At 43.6% G+C, this 25034-nt stretch overlaps 1 protein-coding gene across 1 annotated transcript in view; it reads right to left on the bottom strand.

Moving 5' to 3' along the window:
* Positions 1 to 25034, bottom strand: part of ZBBX (zinc finger B-box domain containing) — a 54299-nt gene that overhangs the window by 20483 nt on the left and 8782 nt on the right. Inside the window, exons 4-9 of the mRNA XM_060242444.1 lie at positions 21910 to 21997; positions 19990 to 20038; positions 19180 to 19289; positions 17135 to 17230; positions 4991 to 5167; positions 1585 to 1762 (exon numbers count right to left, since the gene is read on the bottom strand). Coding sequence (XP_060098427.1) covers positions 1585 to 1762; positions 4991 to 5167; positions 17135 to 17230; positions 19180 to 19289; positions 19990 to 20038; positions 21910 to 21997 — 698 coding nt within the window. The remainder of the gene's footprint in view (positions 1 to 1584; positions 1763 to 4990; positions 5168 to 17134; positions 17231 to 19179; positions 19290 to 19989; positions 20039 to 21909; positions 21998 to 25034) is intronic.

The raw sequence follows: 25034 nt of genomic DNA on the forward strand, positions 1-25034 counted from the left end.
CTGCCCTTTCAAGGACAACCTCTGCCAGAGCTATGGCTGACCCAAGGCCATTCCAGCAGCTGCAAGTGGAGGAGTGGGGAATCAAACCCGGTTCTCCCAGATAAGAGTCCACTCACTTAACCACTACACCAAACTGGCTCTCCAAGGTGCTTGCCGAGAAGGAAGACAGGGGCCAGGTGGGTGCTCTGGGCCCTCTAAGGCAGACCCTTACCAGAGTGGTGGCAGTCAACAGAATGCCCTCCCTGGTTCCCTACTTGTAACAACAGGTCTGGTCAGTGTGTCTCAACAAGGCATTGCTGAGCTGGAAAAAGTACAGAGGAGGGCAACTAAGATGATTAGAAGGTTCGAGTACCTTCCTTATGAGGAGAGGCTGAAGTGTCTGGGAATTTTCAGTTTAGAAAAGAGATGACTAAGCGGGGCGGGGGGGGGGGACATGATAGAGGTTTATAAAATTATGCATGAGGTGAAGAAAGTTGACAAAGATAATTTTTTCTCCCTCTTTCAAAACACTAGAATGTGAGGGCAGCCAATGAAACTGCTGAGAAGTAGAGACAAAAGGAAATACTTGACACAAGAGTGATTAAAATGTGGAAATTACTGCCAGAGGATGTAGTGATGGCCACAGGAATAAACAACTTTAGATAGCTTCAGAGAAGAAGACGACGACTGCAGACTTATACCCCGCCCTTCTCTCTGAATCAGAGACTCAGAGCAGCTTACAATCTCCTATATCTTCTCCCCCCACAACAGACACCCTGTGAGGTGGGTGGGGCTGAGAGGGCTCTTACAGCAGCTGCCCTTTCAAGGACAACCCCTGCGAAAGCTATGGCTAACCCAAGCCCATTCCAGCAGGTGCAAGTGGAGGAATGGGGAATCAAACCCGGTTCTCCCAGATAAGAGTCTGTGCACTTAACCACTACACCAAACTGGCTCTCAGGGAGGATAAGTCTATCAATGGCTACTAGCCATGATGGCTGAGGCATTAAACCTCTGAATCCCAGAGACAGGAGGCACCATCAGGGAAAGACCTCAGCCTCTATCCCCTTTTGTTGGTCATCCAGAGGCCACTGTGTGAGACAGGATGCTGGACTAGATGGACTATTGGTCTGATCTTTTCTTATGTTCTTCTTCTTCATTCATCTCTGGGGTGGATCCAGATTAAGTTTCCCATTGCTAAATTGCACTTTGCTATTTTCCCCCCTTCCACAATAGCCCAATGCTCTCCATAATGCTCTCCTTCAAGTTGGGACAGGGTCTACAGTGGGAAGGGGAAAACCAATGGACAAATTCAGATTAGTGGAAAATTTAGTCCTGATCCAGCCCTTTGTGTGGAACAGCTGTGACTGCCATATGCTGAAGAGAGAATCTGCAGCTGCATTTTGTTATTTCTGACGTTCTGTTTTTAGAAAAACACAATAAATTGTTATATTTTGTATCTTATTTTGAAACGTTATCTGTCGTAACTGCACTTAGCTTGAAAGCCCAGTGTAAATTAGGGTTGTGCGTATTTGTTCAGACTGAAGAATGCATTGCTACGCAAAACATGTTTTTCTCAAACATTAGTTAGCAGCTATTGTTCTATACCTGGCTCAGACTGACAACAACGTTCTTCTGTATGCTTTCGAGGAGAATTTCTGCTTCTCCACTGATTTAGAGCTTCCTGGAAAAACTTTGCGGACTCTTCTTCGTTAAAGGCACCGTGCAGTAAAGACCCTCCTGTCTGGCACTGGGACGAAACTTCTGTTGGTTCTGTAAAAGCCTCCTGGATTAAGTTCAAGAATTACCTGTGACTAACTGAAATCCATTAAATTCCAGTATACACTAAGAACATGAATAAGTCACAAACTTACAATGAATACAAACACATGCGCACACAGTTTTCTTTGTTTAAGAAAGCAGGTTTTAATGGAACAGAAGCATGCAATAGCTATTGATTTCTTTAATACATTTCTTTGCCACCTCTCTAGGACAAACCTGCTCAGAACACCACAGAGCAAAATCATCAAAACGATCATCAGTTTAAAATTACAATCTGTAACAAAAGCTGAGAACACCCCAGACCAGTAAAGTAAAAGGCTGGGGTGGCCAAACTGCGGCTCAGGAGCCACTTGTAGCTCTTTCACATATATTGTGTGGCTCTCAAAGCCCCCACTGCCTCATCAGCTGGTTTGGAGAAAGTATTTCTCTCTTTAAATCACTTCTCCAAGCCAAGCCAGTGGCTTGGAGAAAACATTTAAAGTTAAAGTCACTTTCTTTCCACCTCTCCCTCCCTCCCTCCCCACCCATCCATTTGCCTGTCTTTCACATTGCTTATGAACTAACTAATGAAGTCAAAACCTTTCTCCAAGTATCCCAATAGGAGGCACTCAAATTTATATAGGGGCATACATATTCTTCAATCTCCTAGGTAACAGCCACAGCTGTCTAGAAACCAGTGTGGTGTCCTGGTTAGATGTCTAGGAGACCCAAAATCAAATCCCCCCCACACACAAACACCATGAACTTGCTGGATGACTTTGGGCCAGTTGTTGTCTCTCACAGTAGTTCATCTCACAGAACTTGTTATGTGGATAAAACAGAGGAGAGACTCATGTATACCACCCTGAGCTCCTTAGAAGAAAGGCAGGATTTTAAATAAGTGTACTAGATAGATATTAAGAGCCCCATGGCAGAGCGGTAAAGCTGCAGTACTGCAGTCCGAGCTCTCTGTTCACGATCTGAGTTCGATCCCGGTGGAAGCTGGGTTCAGGTAGCCAGCTCAAGGTTGACTCAGCCTTTCCAAGTCAGTAAAATGAGTACCCAGCTTGCTGGGGGGGAAAGTGTAGATGACTGGGGAAGGCAATGGCAAACCACCCCGTAAAAAGTCTGCCATGAAAACGTCATGAGGCGATGTCACCTCAGAGTCAAAAATGACTGCTGTTTGCACAGGGGACTACCTTTTTTACCTACTAGATAGATAGGCAGAGAGGAACAGGGAATGCCTGAAAAGAATATTGTCATAATTGTGGTCATAGCTGTGTAGAAGACATGTCTACTATTAACGATTGTGGGTATGGAGGAGCTTACAAAATACCTCAGCTGCTTTGGTGGAGAGCATAGGATATAAAGGTTATATATGAACCCATCTTCTCACAAACACATCTGCAAGGACAAGAAGATCTCAGGACCTCATGTCTAGAAACAAACCTGCTAAGATTAAAAGTGTTAAACCAAAGATAATACTAGCTATTATTAAGCTCTCACTGCAGAACCAGCGACTGAATTTTGTGAGGCATCTTAAAAGCTTCTCCTACCACATTGCAACAGACCGTTATTTTTCCTTCCCTTTTCCCCCCAGAAATGATGCATGCTCTACCTAACCATGTATTATGTAACAACACTGTACTGAACTATATTTAGGTGTGTTCTTAAGAGAAGCTTGTTAACCATTCTTCACTCCAAATTAAGGCTTTTTTAAAAAAACTTAGAAGCATTTTGCAAAGTACTCCAAGACCTACTAATGAAAAAAAAAAACACAATATGAAGGCAAACTGCCTTCCTTTCACTAAAAAAATACAAAAATATGAAGTTGCCTTGAATGAACGTTTCAGACCATTGGTCAACCTAGTACTGTACAGTCTACCTCTAAGGGCAATGCCTCTCCAAATTCCCAGACCAGAGGTCTTCCCCATTTCTGGAAGTTTGAGATTGTTACTAGAATACCAGAGATTAAATTTGGGACCTTCTGTTTGCAAAGTATACAGTTAGCTCATTTTTTAGTTTTACTTTAAGGAACAAACTAAAAGCCTTTTTTACTCAAGTGCCTCCCTTTTCCAGGGTTCAAGCTATAGTTAGCTGAGAAAATGACAGTTCCCATAATTCCTCAGCAGGTAACAAACATGGCAAGGTGCCCCTCCTGTGTTCAGCTATCCCACATTCTTGCAATTACTCTCCCGACTCATCCCACAAAGAGGAAGGGGGTTTTGCTCATGAAAGGGAAGCAAGCAAAGGAGGGGGCGAATGTGTACACCTGAAAACATTACCAAGGAACACGCACAAAACAAAACAAAAAAAGGAAAGAATACCATTAGGCAACACAGTCTGCTTGATTAAATAGCACAAAACAATAAAAGCTGTTTTTTCTGTCTAGCACACTGATACCAGACATTAGATGGTGCAGTCACAGAATTTCAGTTTCCAAAGAAACAGAGCTTAAGTATTCTTCTACCATTCAACACAGACCAGGCCTCTGTTCAGTAAAATCTTCAAGTCAGACGTCCCCTTCCATTGATCTCTAGCTCAATTATACTTTTTGGCCCTCCGACATCAGATGATGCCCCACATCCAATCAGGGCCAACATTCATAGGAACTCCTTGGAAGACTACATCATAATTCCTACCACCCCTCCCCCCACTTTACGGACTGCAGGTCTTCAAGAAAAACTAATTACCACTTTTCTTGGCTTCAGCCTTGAAGAAGATAAGAGCCTGTGGACAAGATGGATTAATTACAAACACCTGCAGTGCTGGAAAAGATTCACTACTATTCACATTAACCATTGGGAAGAGACAGGGTGCTTTGCCATAGAGACTGATTTCAGGAGGAAAGGGAAAGCCAAGTTCACTGAAATCAGTGGGACATAACTGTGATGCCCTCTGACTGGACTGCATCCTCAACAAATGAACCTTTTGATAAGAAAAAGAGAAGAGCTGGTGTTTATACCCGGCTTTTTTCTACATTAAGGAGTATCAAAGTAGCTTGCAATCACCTTTCCCTTCCTCTTCCTACAAGAGGCAACTTAAGAGGCAGGTGGGGCTGAAAGAGTTCTGAGAGAACTGTGACTGGCCCAAAGTCGGTCTTCATGAAGGTCAGGCTTCATGTGGAGGAGCGGGGGAATCAAATCCGTTTCTCCAGATTAGGGTCCAGTGCTCTTAACCACTACACCACGCTAGTTTTCAACTTGCTAATTTAAGAGACAGAACAGATCTGATAAGGTATTTCCTGGATTACCTCTATATCATGTGTTGGCATTTTTGGTAAAGGTGAAGAACTCTCTGATGGATCCTCTGAGAAACTGACTCCTTTCTTCTGCTCATAAGTTATCTTGCCATTAGATTCATCGGGGTAGATTTTTTTCAGGAACTGCTGAGCAGCCTGCAGTTTCTCCACTGGAACATGTACTTTTGCCTATGGGGGAAAAAGAGGAATCATATCCTGAATTCAAAAGAAAACAAAAAACAATGAAGGCTTTTGCATGATTAGCAACAGGAGACTTGTGTGCCAAACCTGGGGGGGGTGGCATATACCATGGACTACCTACTCAGATACCCACTCAACAGCTGAAACATACAGTCCAGATAGCTCATCTTCACTTTTAAACCTGGCCAACCCTACTGGGAAACTGTTTTCATAACTAACAGTGCAATCCTAAATCCACCAAGGTTGATAGACTTAGAAGTATGTAATGCTGCTAAGGACTGCAGTGTGGGCTGCCCAAAACTAGTTTACAGCACTACTTCATTTGGGTTAATCTTAAAATTAAGATAATCCTACAGTTGACTGAGAGAGAAAACTACTTTTATTAGCTTACGTATGAGATGAATAAATACAAATGTATAGAACTCAACGTACAAATCTCTTGTCTTATATGGCAGAGATAAATTGTGAATACACACTTTGCAATGTGCATTAGGAAGAACTTCCTGACAGCTGGAGCGGTTCCTCAGTGGAACAGGCTTCTTTAGGAGGTGGTGGGCTCTCCTTCTATGGGGGTTTTTAAAGAGAGGTTAGATGGCCATCTGATAGCAACGCTGATTCTGTGAACTTGAGCAGATCATGAGAAGGAGGGCAGGAAGGGTTGCATCAGGGCTTAGTTCTTGCGGCCCCTTCTTACATGCCCAGGGAAATGCTGATCAGCACTTTGGGGTCAGGAAGAAATGTTCTCCAGGCCAATTTGGCCAGGGATCTTGGAGGTCTTTTGCTATCTTCTGGGCACAGAGCAGGAGTCACTGAGTGTGGGGGGGGGGGGGGGAGGGTGGTATTTGTGAATTTCCTGAAATGTGCAGTGCACTGGACTAGATGACCCTGAAGGTCCTTTCCAACTCTTATGATTCTAAGTTATTTTTTTTATCTTTATTTGATTTTTAGCCTGCCCTTCCCGTAGGACAGGCTCAGGGAGGGTTACATAATAAAAACAATCAATAATAAAAACAATAAAAGACTAATTTAAATATATAACTTAATATATTATTAATAAACTTAATAAATTATATAAATATATAATTTAAATATATATATATCTAAAGTTACAGAATGACTAAATTGGTAGGTTCTTTCTCACAGACATGGCCTGTTGTCCAGGTCCAGTAGCTCTTACAGCACTGGGATGGAATGAAGGGGGAAGGCCAGTAACAAGTGAAAGCCTGGCAAAAGAGCTCTGTTTTACAGGCCCTGCAGAACTGGAACAGATCCCGCAGGGCCCAGATCTCCAGGGAGAGCTCATTCCACCAGGCAGGGGCCAGGGCTGAAAAGGCCCTGGCCCTCGTCAAGGCCAGATGGACGTCTCTGGGGCTATACATTTGTATTTATTCATCTCATACATAAGCTAATAAAAGCTGCGGGGTCACTGATTGTAAAGACCTCTGTGGCTCATACAGGGAGAGGCGGTCCCAAAGGTGTGCTGGCCCCTCCCCGTATAGGGCTTTAAATTTAAATGTATGAAATAGACTACAAATGCAGACAAAAAATAAGGAGCATTCCTCCAATGAAAAGAACTCCTAAAGAGCCTCTTGTCCTCATGAGTCCTTGGAGGCACTGCCCCTCTGAACCCTGCCCTTCACATCCCAAACCATAACATGTTAAGGGATGAGGCAGGGAAAAGCATCATAAACTCCAATAAGGAAGTCTGCTTAATAAATTAGGAGATGGTGCATCCCCTCAGACGAAGACATTTAGAATATATTGCCCCAAAACTTAACAATCTCAGGGTTCGTAAAATTATCCCTCCATCTAACGACACAAAAGAAATTAGCTGGAAAAGTCCTTATGAGCCAGCAGGAAATGGAATTATCTTGCAAAATGCCAAGGATAAATTTGTGGCAGGTACTGTAATTCTTAGACCCTTGAATCTTTACAAAGCGTAGAGAACAATTCTAAGCAGGTTTACTCAGAATCCTACTCACTTCTATTCAGTGAGGTTTACTTCCAGGAAAGTATTCTCAGAATAAACATAACAGTAAGCTCAAACAATGAAGAAAACACCTCCCACAGAGTAGTCAAAGATGAGGTAATTCCCACCTCACAATCAAATGATCAGGAAAGGTGTACACACACACAAACCGCTTACAGACTCGTTAGGCAGAGCTCTCCCACTCTTAGTTCTTCACCTCTAATTTCTGCCCCCTTCCCAAAAAGCTGTCTATCAATCATCAGACTACTAGGCCATCACCCTTTTCTCCAGGACCAGACAGAATCTGTCCTCCCCCCCCCGCCCCAGTGTTTGCCTTTCTTAATACAACTTCTCCCACCCCCACCCCCATTCTCACTTCCTCACCCCACCCCAATCCTAAACTGTACATATACTGCTAGTTTCTCACACTATTTTCTCAATGTCCAGATCTCTCTACCTCAGGGGCTGTATACATTCACATACGATGGTGGGTTCTAACAAAAACAGCTGAGGGTTGATAAAATATACCTGGCACCTAAGTTAAGATATGTTTGGATAAGGTATAAGAGTCTTTAAGACATAAAAAATTAAGAACTGTTTCTAGGATGATCTGTTTTCTCTTTTTTATGGCCACTTGTTAATAAAATCAACTTTCTTTACTTGAAAAGGTCTACCTTAGTTCATAAAAATATTAGACCAAGCCTGCATTTGTGTATCCAAAGTCACAAAAGATCCCTCAACCAGAACTTGGGTGGGTAAGGTGCTGGAAACCTGTACTTTTCCTCACAGAACATATGATGAGGGAAGGGAGTTATAGCCTAGGATCAGCACAGGGGTAGTACATAAACTCCTAGTTCCTTTAAATGAAATTAAAAGGCCAGATGAACTGCATCCAAGTGTACTAAAAGAACTTGTGGACATAATTTCTGAGTTTCTGTCCATTATTTTTTTTTAATTCTTGGAGAATAGGTGAGGTGCCAGAAGACTGGAGGCAGGCAAATGTTGTCCCCAGGAGGAAAAGGAGGATCTTGGTAACTACTGACCTGTCAACTTGACACCTATACCTGGAAAAGTTTATGAACAAATAATTAAACAGTCAGTCCTGGAACATTTAGAAAAAACGGTTGTGATCATTAAAAGCCAATGTGGGTTCCTCAAGAACAAGTCATGTCAGACTAACCTTATCTCTTTTTTTTTTCTGAGAAAGCTACTACCCTGATAGTTCAGGGGAATGCTGTAGACATAGTTTATCTTGAGTTCAGTAAGGCTTTTGATTTCACATACTATTCTTATTGACAAGTTGGTAAAATGTTATGTGGTTACTGTTATGTGGATCTGTAACTGGCTGATAGACTGCACCCAAAGAGCGTTTGTGAATCGTTCCTCATCCTCCTGGAGGGGAGAGACAAATGGAGTGCCTCCAGGATCTTCCTGGGACCTGTTTTGTTCAACATCTTTATAAATTATTTGAATGAAGGAATAGAGGGAATGCTGATTAAAATAGCAAATGATACTAAATTGGGAGGATCACAAATACAGTAGAAGACAGAGACATAGAATACAGCATGATCTTGACAAGCTGGAAAACTGGGTTTACTTATGCAGAATACTAGTTTTGTCTACGGTAATCAAATATGAGAAAATGCAGCACTTTACAACCTCCAAGACAAATATTTCTTCAAACAGCCCGTGCCCCAAGAGAGTATTTGCAATGTATTTTTTCAAGGAAAAAAATCGACCCATTAAAACTGCTAATATCTAATACAAAAATGTAGACTGCTCAATGCAGTTTACCTTTTTTTTCTTATTTAAATTATACTCCTTGTTGCTTATGCTTTAAGCAGATGAGGCACCTGTACCACTGGCAATGTCTCTTCCCTGCTTGGAAAGCTGTTCACTTAACAGATGCTCCAGCAGAATCAACAACCTTCATAATACACTAAGCAAATTCATGGACCTTCTGCAAGAATTAGTGAATGCTCTTATGTAAAGAAAAAAAACTTAAGAATGCTTTATTGATGAATGCTCTTATGTAATAAAGAGGCAATCTAAATGCTTTGCACTGCCTGTTGTGTTCAATGTATGACTCTCTCTGTTGGTACTGAAATATGCACACCTGTTCTCATCTCTGACTTACAGTGCCACCCTCACCCTTCTAAATCCACTGAATTTGATAAACTCAGAAGAGTATAACTCTCCTTAGGATTGCACTGTAAATGTATGGAGGCATCTTTTAATATCCCTTGATTATTAGTCTTTGCAACGGTTTCATCAAGCTAACCGTAAGGGTCAGTTCTAGGCCGTGCATCAAAAACAGAGGGTGTGAGGATAGGATATCACCCTGCATCAAAGGGCTGGCAACTTTAACTTGAACCATCTTTATATCTTGCATAGATAGTTAATAGAAACTAGGGGAGCACATTCGGCTAAATCTGAACCGTAAAAAAATGGCATTTTTCAGATATTCTTTCAGCCAGATATAGATTGAGCTATTTTTTGGCCAAGCCCCAAAAATCCCAAAAATATTCCAGATCTTTCCAGACTGCTGGATACTTGCAGTTGCAATCCCTTTAAATGCCTTCCGGGTGAACTTGCTGCTTGGAGGTGTTTAAAGGGATGGCAAGCCATTTAAACACCTTTAGGGTTCACTCATGGAGCTGCAGCTTGGGGAAGGCATTTAAAGGGACTGCAATCCCTTTGAACACCTTTTTTTCTTCCAATGAAACCAACAGGGGATGGGGACATCTTCTTTGGGGGGGCACAGAATTGGACCCCCCTGTCCAATCTTTCTGAAACTTGTGGGGGGGGGGTTTGCTGAGAGGCACCAGCAGCTATGCTGCAAATCTGGTACCTCTACCTCAAAAAAATAGCCCCTCAAGCTCCTGATACCCCAGACCAATTGTCTAGTATACCCTATGGGGATAATGAAGTCGGAAAAAATTAGGATTTCTGAAAAATTCCAAATCCAAATAACCATACTGATATTGAAGTTCAGAAATATTGAAAAATACCAATATTTTCCATGTTCAATACAGCTGAACCTGAACAGCACTGGGTTTGGGGGTTTTTTTGCACACCCCTAGTAGAAACGAACATAATAATATAATAATAACAATAATAACTTTTTATTTATAACCCGCCCTCCCCGCATAGCAGGCTCAGGGCAGCTTACAACACAGTATACAATAAAACCATAATACATAATAATACATTTAGATAAAACCATCATTTAAAACAGCTTATATTAAATTAAATTAACATTAAGGTGCTATAACATAGATCTTATGAAATTCAGTGGCTAATAACATCTTCAGCGTATCTATCTTATCTCAGCATTAAGTGAAGGCCAATTTAAATAGAATGGTCTTGCAGGCCCTGCGGAACTGGTCCAAGCATCGCAGGGCCCGCACTTCCTCCGGGAGTTGGTTCCACAGTAGTGGAGCTGTGACAGAGAAGGCCCGTTCCCGGGTAGTCTTCAATCTGGCCTCCTTTGGCCCAGGGATATTCAACTGGTTCTTTCCAGCTGACCTCAGCACTCTCTGGGGTTCATATGGGGAGAGACGGTCCCTTTCATTTCAGAGCCTTTCATTTCAGAGCCTCTGGATGAATACAGAGGGAAGACAAAACTGACTGCTGCCAAGCATAATAACAGTGCTTCTGTTTTGCTGCATGTTCCAAGGATCTGCAAGCAACACTCACAATTTCCAAGAATGCATATGCACACATGTTAAAACAGACTTTTCTATAATGCATACCACCAAATTTTCCCTTGTACCCAGGTAGAATACAGGTGGTCTCAATTTTTACTCTTGTAACTTTCCTTTGCCTATGTGCTAAAATTTATACATTAAAATATTTTGAAATGTAAAACACTACACTCATCCCCTTATCACATCATTCCATATGTACAAATTCTGACTTGACATGGAGGCAAGGAGGAGGGAAATCAGATAAGCCCTGCTACTCATCAGGGATATTTTTCCCCTTTAGGAAAACTCCAAGGATTCTGCATAACATGGGCTAGGGGAAAAAAAAAATCTGCATATGATTGACAACCGAATTGTCTATTAGCCAGAAGATGACAAAGTTTCACCTTAGGCACTTTCCTCGTGTGACATTATCTTTCAGCTGTATAATCTATGTGTGTGCATCTTGATAGTGTTCATGGCTGTACTCTGACATGTACAATTTAACCGGTAATGTATCACAATCGTCTCTTGAAGAAAGAACAACCAGCCAGTTATACTTTAGCAGTTCTAAGAACCAGTGTCGTACTGTGGATAAAGATTATACATATGGTCTGGGAGACCCATTCTACCATGGGAGCTCACTGGGTAACCCTGGGCCAGCCACACACTTGCACTGCATCCTAACCTACCACTAAGGGTTGTTCTGAGGCACTGCTCTGTAAGGAAAGAAATCTACAAACATCCAGTGGGGAGATGGTGGACGTACACTTGACAAAACAAGACGCAGAATTCAAGGAGAAAAAAATGCCCCACACTTTCACCCTAAATTAACTCAAGCTAAAGCTTATACAAGTCTTCTCACGCCATAGCAACAACGTTTAGAAAATTATACTGTATGTTCAGGCCCCAAAGGCATGGGTCCTCTTAGCCTATAATTGCCCTGTTAGCACAAAGGGCAACATTTGGATGAGGAGGACCTGACACGGTTCTAGCTTTCAAACGTTTACTGCACTGGTGTGGGAAGAATCCAGAAGGAGACCTATTGGAAGAACAATTACTGAGGAACTAGATTTTCTCCCTTTCTCACAAAACAAGAACTCGTGGACATTCAATTAAATTGCTGAGCAATCAGGTTAAAATGGATAAAAGAAAGTACTTCTTCAGCCAAAGAGTGATTAACACATGGAATTCACTGCCACAGGAGGTGATGGCAACTACATGTATAGATGGCTTCCGGAGGGGACTGGATAAATATATGGGGCAGAGGTCCATCGGTGTCTATTAGCTACAGGGTATAGATGAAACTGGGGGGGTGGGGGGTAGGCTCCCTCTGGGTATCCTACCCCCCCAGGGAAAGTGTATGCGCAATACATAGCCTCTCCTCTCCCGGTGTAGTGAATGCCGCGTGGTCACTGTCTGGCTATGCCTGGCAGATGGTCACTGCAATGGCCTCTCCTGCATTACTGCATCCATAGCAACACCTTCTCGCTGGTCCCCCCCCGTTTTTCACAAAGTTTGCTACGTCATGGTGCGACCGAATTGTTCGGCGGTATAACCGGATGGGCAGGCTGGGCCCACCAACCTTGCCAGCCTAAGAGAAGGAAAACTCTAACATCAAACCCGGGCAGCTAGAGCTCGTTAATGTAACACCTACCACCTGGAGGACTCGCTGCCGGCGTCCCGGCTTACTGGGCCATGGCAGATGACCCCCAGGTGAAAGGGTGGAGCCAGTACCGCGCACACTGGGCTTCACCTAAAAAATTCCTCTGCGCAGGCCTGAAGGGCATATCCACATACACAACCCACAACGCATCAAGTCCTGCAGCGATGGGCAAGGGGTGAAACGGCAGGTGGAAGGTGCCACTGGAAGCCGCAGTCCCGATCCTGCATGTAGGCGGTTCAGGGTATTGGTCGCCTGATGCTAACCCGGAGACGAAAGCATTTTTCAGCAGCATCCTGAACGACCAAGCAGCCTTATCTAGGGACAGCACTGCTTGCTCCACACGGAGAGGGGCCTAGAAAAGGTGGCCTAAACAAAGCTCGTCTCCTCCACCCCAGTTGGCTAGCCGCGGTCAACGGGCATCCTTACTTGTGGTCAAAAAATAACAACAAAGAAAAGGCATGCACCTGCCTCACAAAGTGTGCAAAGACTAAAGCTTGCATGTTGGAACATCAGAACCATGCTTGACACAGTAGACAGTGGTCGCCCTGAACGACGCTCTGCTCTAGTTGCCCACGAACTTCTCAGGTTGAATATCGACATAGCAGCTCTCAGTGAGGTCCGTTTCCCTGAGGAAGGTAGTCTTCAAGAACACGGTGCTGGCTATATCTTCTACTGGTCAGGTAAGTCAAAGGCTGAGAGCCGCCTTTCCGGCGTTGGCTTCATGGTCAGGAACTCCATTGCCTCCAAACTCGAAAACCTGCCAACAGGTCACTCAGATCGCATCATGTCCATGCGCCTCCCACTTCAAAACAAGCAGCATGCAACACTCTTCAGTGTGTATGCCCCAACCCTTCAAGCAGATCCCGCAGAAAAGAACAAGTTCTATGCTGATCTACACAACCTCGTACAGAAGACCCCTACAGAGGACAAGGTGATCATCCTTGGCGACTTCAATGCCAGAGTAGGTAAAGACTCGGAAGCCTGGAAAGGAGTGCTTGGCAAACACGGCATTGGCAACTGCAATGACAACGGGCGCCTCCTGCTAGAATTCTGCATGGAGCACCAGCTCACCATCACCAACACTATCTTCCAGCAGAAGAACAGTCTGAAGACAACCTGGATGCACCCACGGTCCAAGCACTGGCACCTTATCGACTACATTCTGGTGCGCCAGAGAGACCTTCAAGATGTCTTACACACCCGAGTAATGCCCAGTGCAGAATGTCATATGGATCATCGTCTTGTACGCTGCAATCTCCGTCTTCACTTTAAACCCACACCCAGGAGAGGAGGTATCCCTCGGAGGAAGTTTCAGGTCGGCAGTCTCCAGTCAGCCGAAGTTAAAGCTGCCTTCCAGGCAAAACTCCAGTCAAGAATTGAGGACCCCAGTTGCCCCACAGACCCTTCTCCAGAAGCACTCTGGGAACACCTAAAAACTACCGTCCTGCAGATCTCTGAAGAAGTCCTCGGGTTCTCCACAAGGAAGAACAAGGACTGGTTTGATGAGAACAATCAAGAGATCCAAGATTTACTGGCGAAAAAGAGATCTGCCTACCAAGCACATCTTGCTCAGACCTCCTGTCCTGGGAAAAAAGCAACCTTTCGCGCTGTATGTAGCAACCTCCAGTGCAAGCTTCGAGACATTCAGAACGAGTGGTGGACCAAGCTTGCTGAGAGAACCCAGCTGTGTGCAGACACTGGTGATTTAAGAGGGTTCTACGAAGCCCTGAAGGCAGTATATGGTCCATCATATCAGACTCAGAGTCCCTTGCGTAGTGCAGACAGCCAAGTGTTCCTCACAGACAAGGCATCCATATTGAACCGGTGGTCGGAGTATTTTCAGGTTCTCTTCAGTGCCAACCGCGTAGTTCAAGATTCAGCAATTCACCTCACCCCACTTCAACCAGTGAAAACAGAGTTGGATGAGATCCCCACTCTAGAAGAGACTGTTAAAGCCATCAAGCAACTGAAAAGTGGCAAGGCAGCAGGAGTTGATGGAATTCCACCAGAGATCTGGAAGCATGGGGGCACAGTACTACATAGCTCACTTCACAAAGTACTTGTCACCTGCTGGGAACAAGGCAAATTACCACAGGACTTTCGCGATGCAATCATCATCACCCTATACAAGAACAAAGGGGAAAAGTCAGACTGCTCCAACTACCGGGGGATAACCCTGCTCTCCATCACAGGCAAAATCCTTGCCAGAATACTCCTGAACAGACTGGTGCCCGCCATTGCAGAAGAACTCCTCCCAGAGAGCCAGTGCGGCTTCAGAGCTAACAGGAGCACCACCGACATGGTATTTGTTCTCAGGCAGCTCCAAGAGAAATGCAGGGAACAGAACAAGGCTCTGTATGTGACTTTTGTCGACCTTACCAAAGCTTTCGATACCGTTAGCAGGAAAGGCCTGTGGCAAATCTTGGAACGTTTAGGATGTCCCCCAAGGTTCCTCAGCATGATCATCCAGCTACACGAAGACCAGCGAGGCCAAGTCAGACACTGCAACGACCTCTCGGAGACCTTCCCAATAGGCACAGGTGTAAAGCAAGGCTGCGTTCTCGCGCCAACTCTCTTTACGATCTTCTTTAGCATGATGCTTCAAAGAGCCGCAGTAGATCTAGATGATGACGATGGTGTCTACATCCGCTATCGCACCGATGGCAGCCTGTTCAACCTGAGGCGACTAAAGGCCCACTCCAAGACAATGGAAAAACTCATCCGAGAGCTACTGTTTCCTGATGATGCTGCACTCGTCTCCCACTCGGTATCAGCTCTGCAGCATATGACGTCCTGCTTTGCAGAGGCTGCCAAGCTATTCGGCCTAGAAGTTAGTCTGAAGAAGACAGAAGTTCTCCACCAGCCTGCACCCCAGGAAGATTATCACCCTCCCTGCATCACTGTGGGTGAATCAGTTCTGAAGACAGTCCAGCAGTTCAGCTACCTGGGGTGCATCATCTCCTCAGATGCTAAGATCGACAAGGAGATTGACAACAGGCTGGCAAAGGCAAACCGTGCCTTTGGCCGACTGCACAAAAGAGTGTGGAGCAACAAGCATCTGAAAAAAGGCACAAAGATCAATGTTTACAAAGTGGTTGTGATGACAACCCTCATCTACGTCTCCGAATCGTGGGTTTTATACCGTCATCACCTGCGACTCCTTGAGCGCTTTCATCAGCGCTGCCTTCGCACCATCCTCAACATCCACTGGAGTGACTTTGTGACCAACACTGAAGTTCTCAAGCGGGCGGAGGTTACCAGCATCGAGGCACTGCTGTTGAAGACGCAGCTGTGCTGGGCAGGGCATATTTCTAGGATGGAAAACCACCGCCTTCCCAAGATTGCCCTGTATGGTGAACTCTCCACCGGCCATCGAAATAGAGGGGCACCAAAGAAGAGGTACAAGGACTCCTTGAAGAAATCCCTTGGCACCTGTTGCATCAACCATCACCAGTGGTCTGACCTAGCCTCAGATCGCAAAGCATGGAGGCACACCATCCACCAGGCTGTCTCTTCTTTTGAGAACGCACGCATAGCTGGTCTTGAGGACAAAAGGAGATTGAGGAAGAATCGCACTGCTACAGCACCAACCCTAAATCAGACTTTTCCCTGCAGCCACTGTGGCCGGACCTGCCTGTCCCGCATTGGTCTTGTCAGCCACCAGCGAGCCTGCAGCAGACGTGGACTATTGCACCCTTCTTAAATCTTCGTTTGCGAAGCCAAGCCGAGAGATAGATGAAACCTTCTGTCCGGGGCAAGTGATGCTCTGTATTCTTGGTGCTTGGAGGGGGCAACAGTGGGAGGGCTTCTAGTGTCCTGGCCCCACGAGTGGACTTCCTGATGGCACCTGGGTTTTTTTGGCACGTGTGACAGAGTGTTGGACTGAATGGGCCATTGGTCTGATATAACATGGCTTCTCTTGTGTTCTTAAATTTGCACCATGGCCAGGAAAAAAAAAAAGACAGTGCAGGAAACTATAAAGTGCTAGAAAAATCCATAATACCCAAAGCCCACTGGTCAGCCTCAGCGTTTGCTCTAAAAGTCAAAACCCAGCAGAAAGAAAGCATTCTGTCAACAGGCACGGCCATGCAGCCCTGCGATGTTAACAGTTTCGTCCCAGACACGGAGACGCGCAAAAACAGACACGAAGCTGTGCTACCTAGCTTCAGGCAAATGGTTCACAAAACTATTTATACAGTTAACAACCACACAGCATGTGATCTTTCTGCTGCCACTGAGAAGGAGTAGCGATCAACCCTGGGTGAGACACCTTGGGATGAAATCTTCACTGCCACAATCCTGAAAGCGACACAGAGCTGTCTCAGTCTCTGAACATACTGACCATTATTTGTTTTAGCTTCAGATCCTAAAAGCAGCTACGGCGTTCTAAAAGCTCAGCCAGACATCTGTTGCTTTTTCTGCTATTTACTAACGTTTCAAAATAAATAATAACTCTGCTAAAGATAAATGAAGATGATCCCGCCATGACAATTTTTTGAAAAGAAAAATTCTACATAAGACAATTAAAAGAACTTATGGAATTGTAAAACGGTCATGCCTTCTTAAACGGAAAGATCTTACAGTTATAAACTAGAGTCTTGTATACACATTAAAAAAATAACACATCTCCGCACCTGCAAACAAGTCGTTCTATGGAGCTTCAGTGCCCCCTTCTGGTGGACTCTGGCAAAGCAGCTCGGACAATAGTCTTCTCCACAGTCCAAACACACCTTGAGGAAAAGGGGGGGAAATGAAATTGTAAAAGCAAACCAAGTTTCTGCTTTTCTCATATCACAAAACAATTTGAAACGGAGGGGGAAATGCAGCAGCTGTAAGCAGAATCAACTGGTGTTCAATTATGCTTTTGTTAATTATAACTTCATAGACCACTATCAACACAAAAAGAGGACCATTGTCATCTATCGTTGTCTGGGGGAAGTTAATGATAAAGCCAGCATGGATTTTAAAGAGGCAAGGAGGCAATAAAGTGATAGCATAGAAACCAGTTTTCCAACTGGTGGAGAGGAGCAGGATATTAATACAAACAAATAACCAAAAAGGAACAACAAAGATCTGGACACCAGAGTGCTTGAAACCAATAATAGAATTGAATTCATTTTCCACTTGTCAAGAGGATGAACATAAAGCAAGGTAACTCACAGTCTTTAGAGACCATTTATGCAAAAAAATGTTTTACAAAGGATGCTGAACTATTTGATAGGAAGGATTCATAGCTTCCCTTCTTTTAGTTCAGAATATGCAGCAACTACATTAACTGATGCTGAGGAAGCAAGCAGAATGCAGGCAAAGAAGGAAGTATGAACTCTCATAAGTCAGAGCTCACTTCTTCAGATACAATGGAAAAAACAAAATCATTTCCCTCATTTTTACAGAAAATTATGGAAGGGCAGATATAAAGCAGGGAGTTGAGGGGAGAGAGGCCTAGTATAATAAATCAGGTGAAATTCCCCATGTGAGAATTTGAAACATGAGGGTAGTTTAACAGATATTGGAAAAGATCAGAAGTTCTGACCTCTCTCATATGTGGCAAAGACTGGGCTTCTGACCGTTTCATTAATCAAACAAGACATCAATCAGATGCCGCATAAGTCCCCGTGTAATTCTATGCTGCAATCACCAGCATTCTAGTTGACGTGATATTCCCACAGAGAATTCTGATTGCTACAGTTCAAGACCATTCATTAAGCAAATTTACACCTTTTGTCTCCAACTTGATCGAGAAGCACAGGTATGCACAAATCTCTTATGTCTACATGAATGATGGCGAATGCTCTTATGAGCAATGGATCCCACTGTGAGCACTGGCCTACTTATTCCTGCAAGCGTATTCTACATGAAGGGTCTTTTTTGTAGCAGGAACCCCTTTGTATATCAGGTCACACACCCTGATGTAACCAGTCCTCCTGGAGCTTACATTAGGCCCTGTACTAAGAGCCCTGTAAGCTCTTAGAGGATTGGCTACATCGGGGGTGTGTGGCCTAATATGCAAAGGAGTTCCTGCTACAAAAAAAAAAAAAAGCCCTGCCTACATGGAAGAACTGATCCATAGTTCTTTCTACAATCCCAGTTAGAAAAAGGATACACAATTCCAGCTTGTTGCCCAGCTCTTATGTGCACACAGGACTCCCTATCCCCCATCCCTGGAGGAACAGAGGCGAGAAGGGCATCCATGAGCCCCGTTCCTCCATGTTTTTACTTGGTCACCACTAAACAAGATGGTGGTATGCAGTCTTAGTATTTAGGACCAATTTACCAATTATAACAACCAACATTCAAATAATGGTGTGGCAGTCAATGTTCAGTGACCCAGTGTCAAGTCGCAGTCAATGTTCAGTGACCCAGTAAGATTAGTTGCTTGCCTCGGGACTTTCCTGGAGGTCTCCCATCCAAGTGCTAACCAGGGCTGACCCTGCTTAGCTTCCAAGATCTGATGAGATCTTGCGCCATCCAGGACAGTGCTCACCCCATAATACCTACATTTAAATTCTTCTAGAATAACTTTTTCGTTCCAATACTTGCTATCTTTTGCGGATACAAATATCCTTCAGTATTTAAATATTGAAATGACCCACCAGTGAGTTTGGCCATCTTTTTGGCCTCAGGCTTTCTGACTGTTCTGGTCAGAATAGGACTAGCCATCTCTCCCTCCCCCACTTACCAGCAAGGCAGCCTTGGTCTCACACTGGCCACATGGCTTTCCCTTCGCTTTTGGCTTTTCTGTGGACGCAGCACTTGCAACTCTTTGGGCAACTAACTGCTTAGCCGGCTCTGGAACAGCAAAGATAAAAAGAGATAAGCTGCAGGAAGCACGGATTATTGTATCGCGCTGAATGGCATGGGGAAAGGAAACATTGACACAAATACAACTTGAAGCCGCTTGAACAGCTGTTAATGTGGAAACATCTGGACATAGCAAAGCACTGAAGTGAACGCTTTTTTAATTCCAATTAGAGCGTGAAATAAAAACTTAGAAGTTCACTTCTGTTCGAAGGAAAGAGGACTTCCATTCACAATATGAAGATTTCAATTGATAATCTTGTTGTTTAACATTACAATGAGAAAATGATCTGTCATATTTAAAGGCCTCTGTAATATTTTTTTGGTAATCTCCCTTTACAGACAGACTGTTCGACATGTTAATTAGATGAATACTACTTGTTAGAATGAAGAGGTGAGGGTTAGGTACCCGGAGGAGAGACTACTCTAGGATACTCTCTCAAACTAATCCTTCATTTGTATTGTAAAAACAAAAGCTGGCAAGAGAGGGGCCACAGTCAGAGCTGGGTCCAGATATAAATGTGGGGTATAAGCTGCTGCCCCCACTCCCTCGAATGGCCACAATTCTCCAGGGTATCGCTCAACCAAAGTGTTCAACATATAACCAAGTTCTTAGCATACAACCCAACTTAACATATAACCCAAGTTCTCATACTTGGTCAATAGCTTCCAAATACTGATAACTCATTACCTGGACTTTGTTCTTTTAGTACTCTCAGCTTTACTTTGCCTGAAGAAATCTGTTGACAGAAAAAAGGAAGAAGAAGGGTTGTGCTTTCAGTAGGCTAGATTTATGATTGCATTTTGGATTCCTTGTCAGATATGCCAAATTTTGGCCCACTCGAGTTATTCATCTGCATGGTGCAAAACAAATCAAAAACAGTTCAAGCCCTCCAGCATACCCCAGGGTCAAACTTTCTTCTCTGAAACATTTTGTCCAGCAAATTATTTCAAATCATGTTCACACTCAGTGCAAACAGGGTTCTTCCTTTTTTAAAAAGGCAACATGGATTCTTTAAAATCCTCCGAAGTCATCAATGAAATCAGCCTAAGACTGGAGAGAGGAAATATTATTTAGAAGATCTCTGACATGAAAAACAAGTGCTTACCCTCTTCCACACACACTGCTGGCCTTGCATACACAATAACTCTGCAACATCTCATGTTTCACAGTATAGATTCAATGGCAGCTGGTGGACAGCAGAACAATGGTAGAGTGGTGAGGGAATAAACACAACCCTCCAAAAACAAAATTAAAGCCAAAACCACACACAAAACAAATCCTCAGAAGGCATGCAGAGACATGAAGCTATAACAATCCTGAAGCCCTTTTAGTCAGCACAAAAAAAAAAAAACTGAGTTGCCATTATGAAATTTCACAAAGGAATACAGCAAAACTTTTCCATCCATTTCTTTATTTACATTATTTGTAGTCTGCCTTTCTCACATGGACTCAAGGCAGATTACACACAGTGAGTCAATACAGTCAGCAAAATGGGATATTCAATACACAATGCATTAGGATGTTAGAAGACTGGAACCACCAGAAAGAACAGGAACATGGCACCTTAAGCTGTACAAAAATTATTTATGTACTTATTTCTATTGTTTATTTACATATTTATATTTTCAATTCTAAACCCACCCTCCCCACATAACAGGATCCTCCATACAATTTGCTATATCCAGCAGCAAAGACCAAAGTTCCAATCATTTATCCAAGTAACTTTGGGAAACCATTTTGTACTGTGCAGACTTATTACCTGCACGTAAAAGCACTCCTGAATGGTTAGTTTTGCGTAGTTTGTGGAAGGTAAGGAGAGCGGGAGCTTTCCAGACCATTTTAGACAAGCCATTCCACAAGGTGGGAGCCACAACAGAGAAAATAACTTGAACAAGATATTATTGATTTTGTCAATCTGCAGGTTGGGACCTACAAACTCCTGTTGACATAAGCGAAGCTGTGGTGGTGGAGAACAGATAGACAGGTAGTCCCATAAATAGGAGAATGAGGGGCTTCATATGTGACAGCAAATACTTTAAACTGGGCTCAGCAACAAATGGGCAACTAATGGAGGGTTTGCACAATGGGAGTAATATCTGTGCTCCGTCTAGCTTCCAATAACAGTCAAGCCATGGCACTCTGGACCAGCTGCGATTTCCAAACTGATTTTGAGAAAAGACCAACATACAGAACATAACTATAGTCTAGTCTTGATGTTACTGTGGTGTAGAGCCAGGTGGCTAGGTTAGGTGTATCGAAAGTATGGGGCCGTTTTATGGGCTAGGCCGAGTCAGAAGAAAATCTATTTTGCAGATGTATTAATTGGCTTCTCCAGTAAGAAAACTGGATCCAGTATGACCCCAAGATTTTGACTGAGTTAGACTGAGTTAACCATCAGCCTTGCATTCTTTTTACAATACTGTCTCCAAAGCAAATTTCCTATCCAGGAAGACATATTTCATTACCATTCATGTTTTTTTAAGAGATGAGCAGAGCTATATCAGCTTTTTTATTATCATTATTATTACAACCATAGTAACAAAATAAAAAAAACATCCAAGCAGTCAGATTCTGGGAGTCCACCTAGAATCTCAGCAATGCTCTTACCTTTGCAGTGTTCTCTTTGTTTTGTGACATCTGGGGCTGCAGGCCCAGGCCAGCTTGGCCAGACTTCCAGTGATATCCATTTGCTCTTCTACAAAAGTTCCAACAAGAGAATCACGGCATTTGCTTTTACGCATCCATGGTTTCCCTGCACCTTTAACATTCCCCTCCCCCAATGTGCAAAGCAAGCTTCTGAAAACAAGGAAAAGATGAGTTTGATTGGCACAAATTTGCCAGTTAAAACTGATGAACTGCACTACATGGAAAAAAAATGCAAGGGACACCTTCAAATCCTGATTTCAACAGACGGGTCAAAAGTTGAAATCAAAGGAAATTGTAAGCACTCGATTCTGGCATGGACCCAGCCCATTTGCGAAATACGTCTTTACTGCCCACAGCCCAATACACTGCCCAAAAAGTAGGTCCAGGGGTTTGGAGGACCACAGGAAACAGCAAGAAACATTGCTAGGGTGGGGGATATGTGCTAAAGTGTACGTCCATAATAATTTTAAAAAGCAATAAAAGAAAAGCAAGAAGTGCCCTCCCCTTTTCCATGAGCAAGTTCGGATCCAAACTTGTGGTTCATTAAACTAGCTATGGATATTTACAGTGGTCACTTTAGTAGAGGAAGGAACAATTTGCTAATATCCTTCTAAAATCTTTCAATGTATCCTATTTTTGCATTATTTTGTAATTTTGAGCTTATTGCCAGGTTTTGTGATTCCATCAGGATCAAATGGTAGAATATGAATACGGTACCTTGAATAAAAATAAACTAATAAATCTTTCCTAGGCAACAGAAAAAACACAGCAGAGCCAGGGAAGGGGGGGGAGGACAAATAAATGACTTTTTCTACTTGCAGCTATGATGCAAGCTGGATTGGTGCCCCATCCTGACACAACTGTGATCAGTGGGCATTTTCATCAGTTTGGTGTAGTGGTTAAGTGTGTGGACTCTTATCCGGGAGAACCGGGTTTGATGCCCCACTCCTCCGCTTGCAGCTGCTGGAATGGCCTTGGGTCAGTCGTAGCTCTCGCAGAGCTGTACTTGAAAGAGCAGCTTCAGGGAGAGCTCTCTCAGCCCCACCCACCTCACAGGGTTTCGTTGTGGGAGAGGAAGGTAAAGCAGATTGTAAGATGCTCTGAGATTCAGAGTGAAGGATGGGATAAAAATCCAATATCATCTGCTTCTTCTTTGATATGGGCTAGGCATAGACCAGGAGGCAAGCCTAATGGCAGCTCCTGACGCCCCACTACAAGAACTACAGTACCATACTAGTACACACCAAAGGCAGGCTTTCTCCGAAAGCACTTTGGCAGCAACACTGGAGCTAACTACATGTTTCATGCAAACTTATCCAATTCCAAATATTAATTTTTTGAAAGGAAGAAATGCAACCTTGAAAGTGGACAATTTGGAGTGGAGAGGTATCAATAAACCATATCAAAGTATTATTGTATGGGTATGTGAAACACGCAGTTAGCTCACAAGTTTTCCTAAATGGCAGGGGACCTTAGTAAACCCATAACTAGATTGTACAATCTCAGTATATAGGTAAGAGCTAACATAATGGAATGGTCCCCCACTATCAAAGACAGAGGAGGGGAGGGAGCTTACATATAACAAACTGAGGAGGAATTTAGGGCTAGTGTCTTTTCATTCAGATATCTGTTGCTTCTTTTCTTACAGAGAACTCAAATCGAGTGAACCCCTTCTGCAGTTTAACATCCAGACACAGCTTCATCCTGCAAAGCCAGGATGCCTTTCTGGAATAAGGCTGAAATATCCCATGGGTGCCCTGACCTTGATAGCCCAGCCTAGCGCGATCTCATCGAATCTCAGAAGCTAAGCAGAGTCAGCCCCTGGCTAGTATTTGGATGAGAGACCTTCTAGGAATACCAGGGTCATGACATGGAGGCAGGCAATGGCAAACCTCCACTGAATGCCTCTCGCCTTGAAAACCCACAGAGTCACCATAGGTCAGCTGTGACTTGGCGGTGCTTTTCACCACTCCCATCCCAAGGGTGTAGAGAGGCTCTTCTGCTATTCTCATGGATTTTGTCAAATGTCTGCTGCAGCCCACATAGCTGAACATTTTTCAACTTCCAGGGCATCATCAACATGCTGGGGAAAATCCCATCCTACAAAATTGTACTCGTCTCCATTTCCAGTACTATTTCACTTCATTGCAAGCAACGAGCAAAGGAAATTATTAGAACAAGAAATTGAAGAGCTGTTGCCTTAAAAGGGTGCGGGGCTAGCTTCTCAAAGCTAGAATCCAGCATTAAATGCTTTGAGGAAAGGATGTAGAAATTAATGATGATGATCCAAGGCAATTAGCAGCACTTAACACTTAAATAGGACTATATATCTTGTTAAGTGCAGCAGAACACTGAGGGAGGAATGTTAGCGTTATTATTCACGTTAGTGAGAAAGGGAAACAGATAGAGAGAGGTTAATAAAGAACTGAAATGAAAAGAATTACAGATATTCAGGGTTCTGCTTTGTCTGCAGAACATTTTGACTTCCTAAACGGTTTCTATCAAATACAGAACAATTACAACCTTGTGTTTTGGGGGGGGGGGGGTTGCAAATGCATGCATATGCACTTAAACCTCATCTAGGACTAAGATTCTATTAAAAGATAACTACTTTTTTAAAATAAAGAACAATGAAGAACTCCACAAGAACACAAAGCGAGAAGGGGTCTGAAAATGAATTCTAATGGCGAAATGTTAAAAGGGTGGGGGAAAGGCAAAGCACGCAATCCTCAAAAGTGATGCGCTGGCACAGATGAACAGGCAACCTGCTTTTTTTTGGTGTCAAATCAGCTTTGCCTGTTCAGCTGTTTGAGAAGCAACTGGGATATCTGCTAACTTACAAGTGAACATGCAGCCCCACTCCCTAGGAGTGCATGCAAGTATTAGCAGGAAATCAGCTTGTCATCTGCCGTAATGATCATCACGAAAAAACAGTAAGAAAGCATCTGTTGCGGAGTGCTGCAGGAAGCCTCCAATGTCATGCACAAACTCCTGGCCAGTATCCAACCATGGATAAGTAGGGCTAGGGCCGTGAAGGTATTTACTGAAGCCTGGCACCCATTCAGAGCCTCCTAGAATATGTGAAC

Source organism: Heteronotia binoei, chromosome 6 (genome assembly GCF_032191835.1).
Source record: "Heteronotia binoei isolate CCM8104 ecotype False Entrance Well chromosome 6, APGP_CSIRO_Hbin_v1, whole genome shotgun sequence".
Taxonomy (NCBI): domain Eukaryota; kingdom Metazoa; phylum Chordata; class Lepidosauria; order Squamata; family Gekkonidae; genus Heteronotia; species Heteronotia binoei.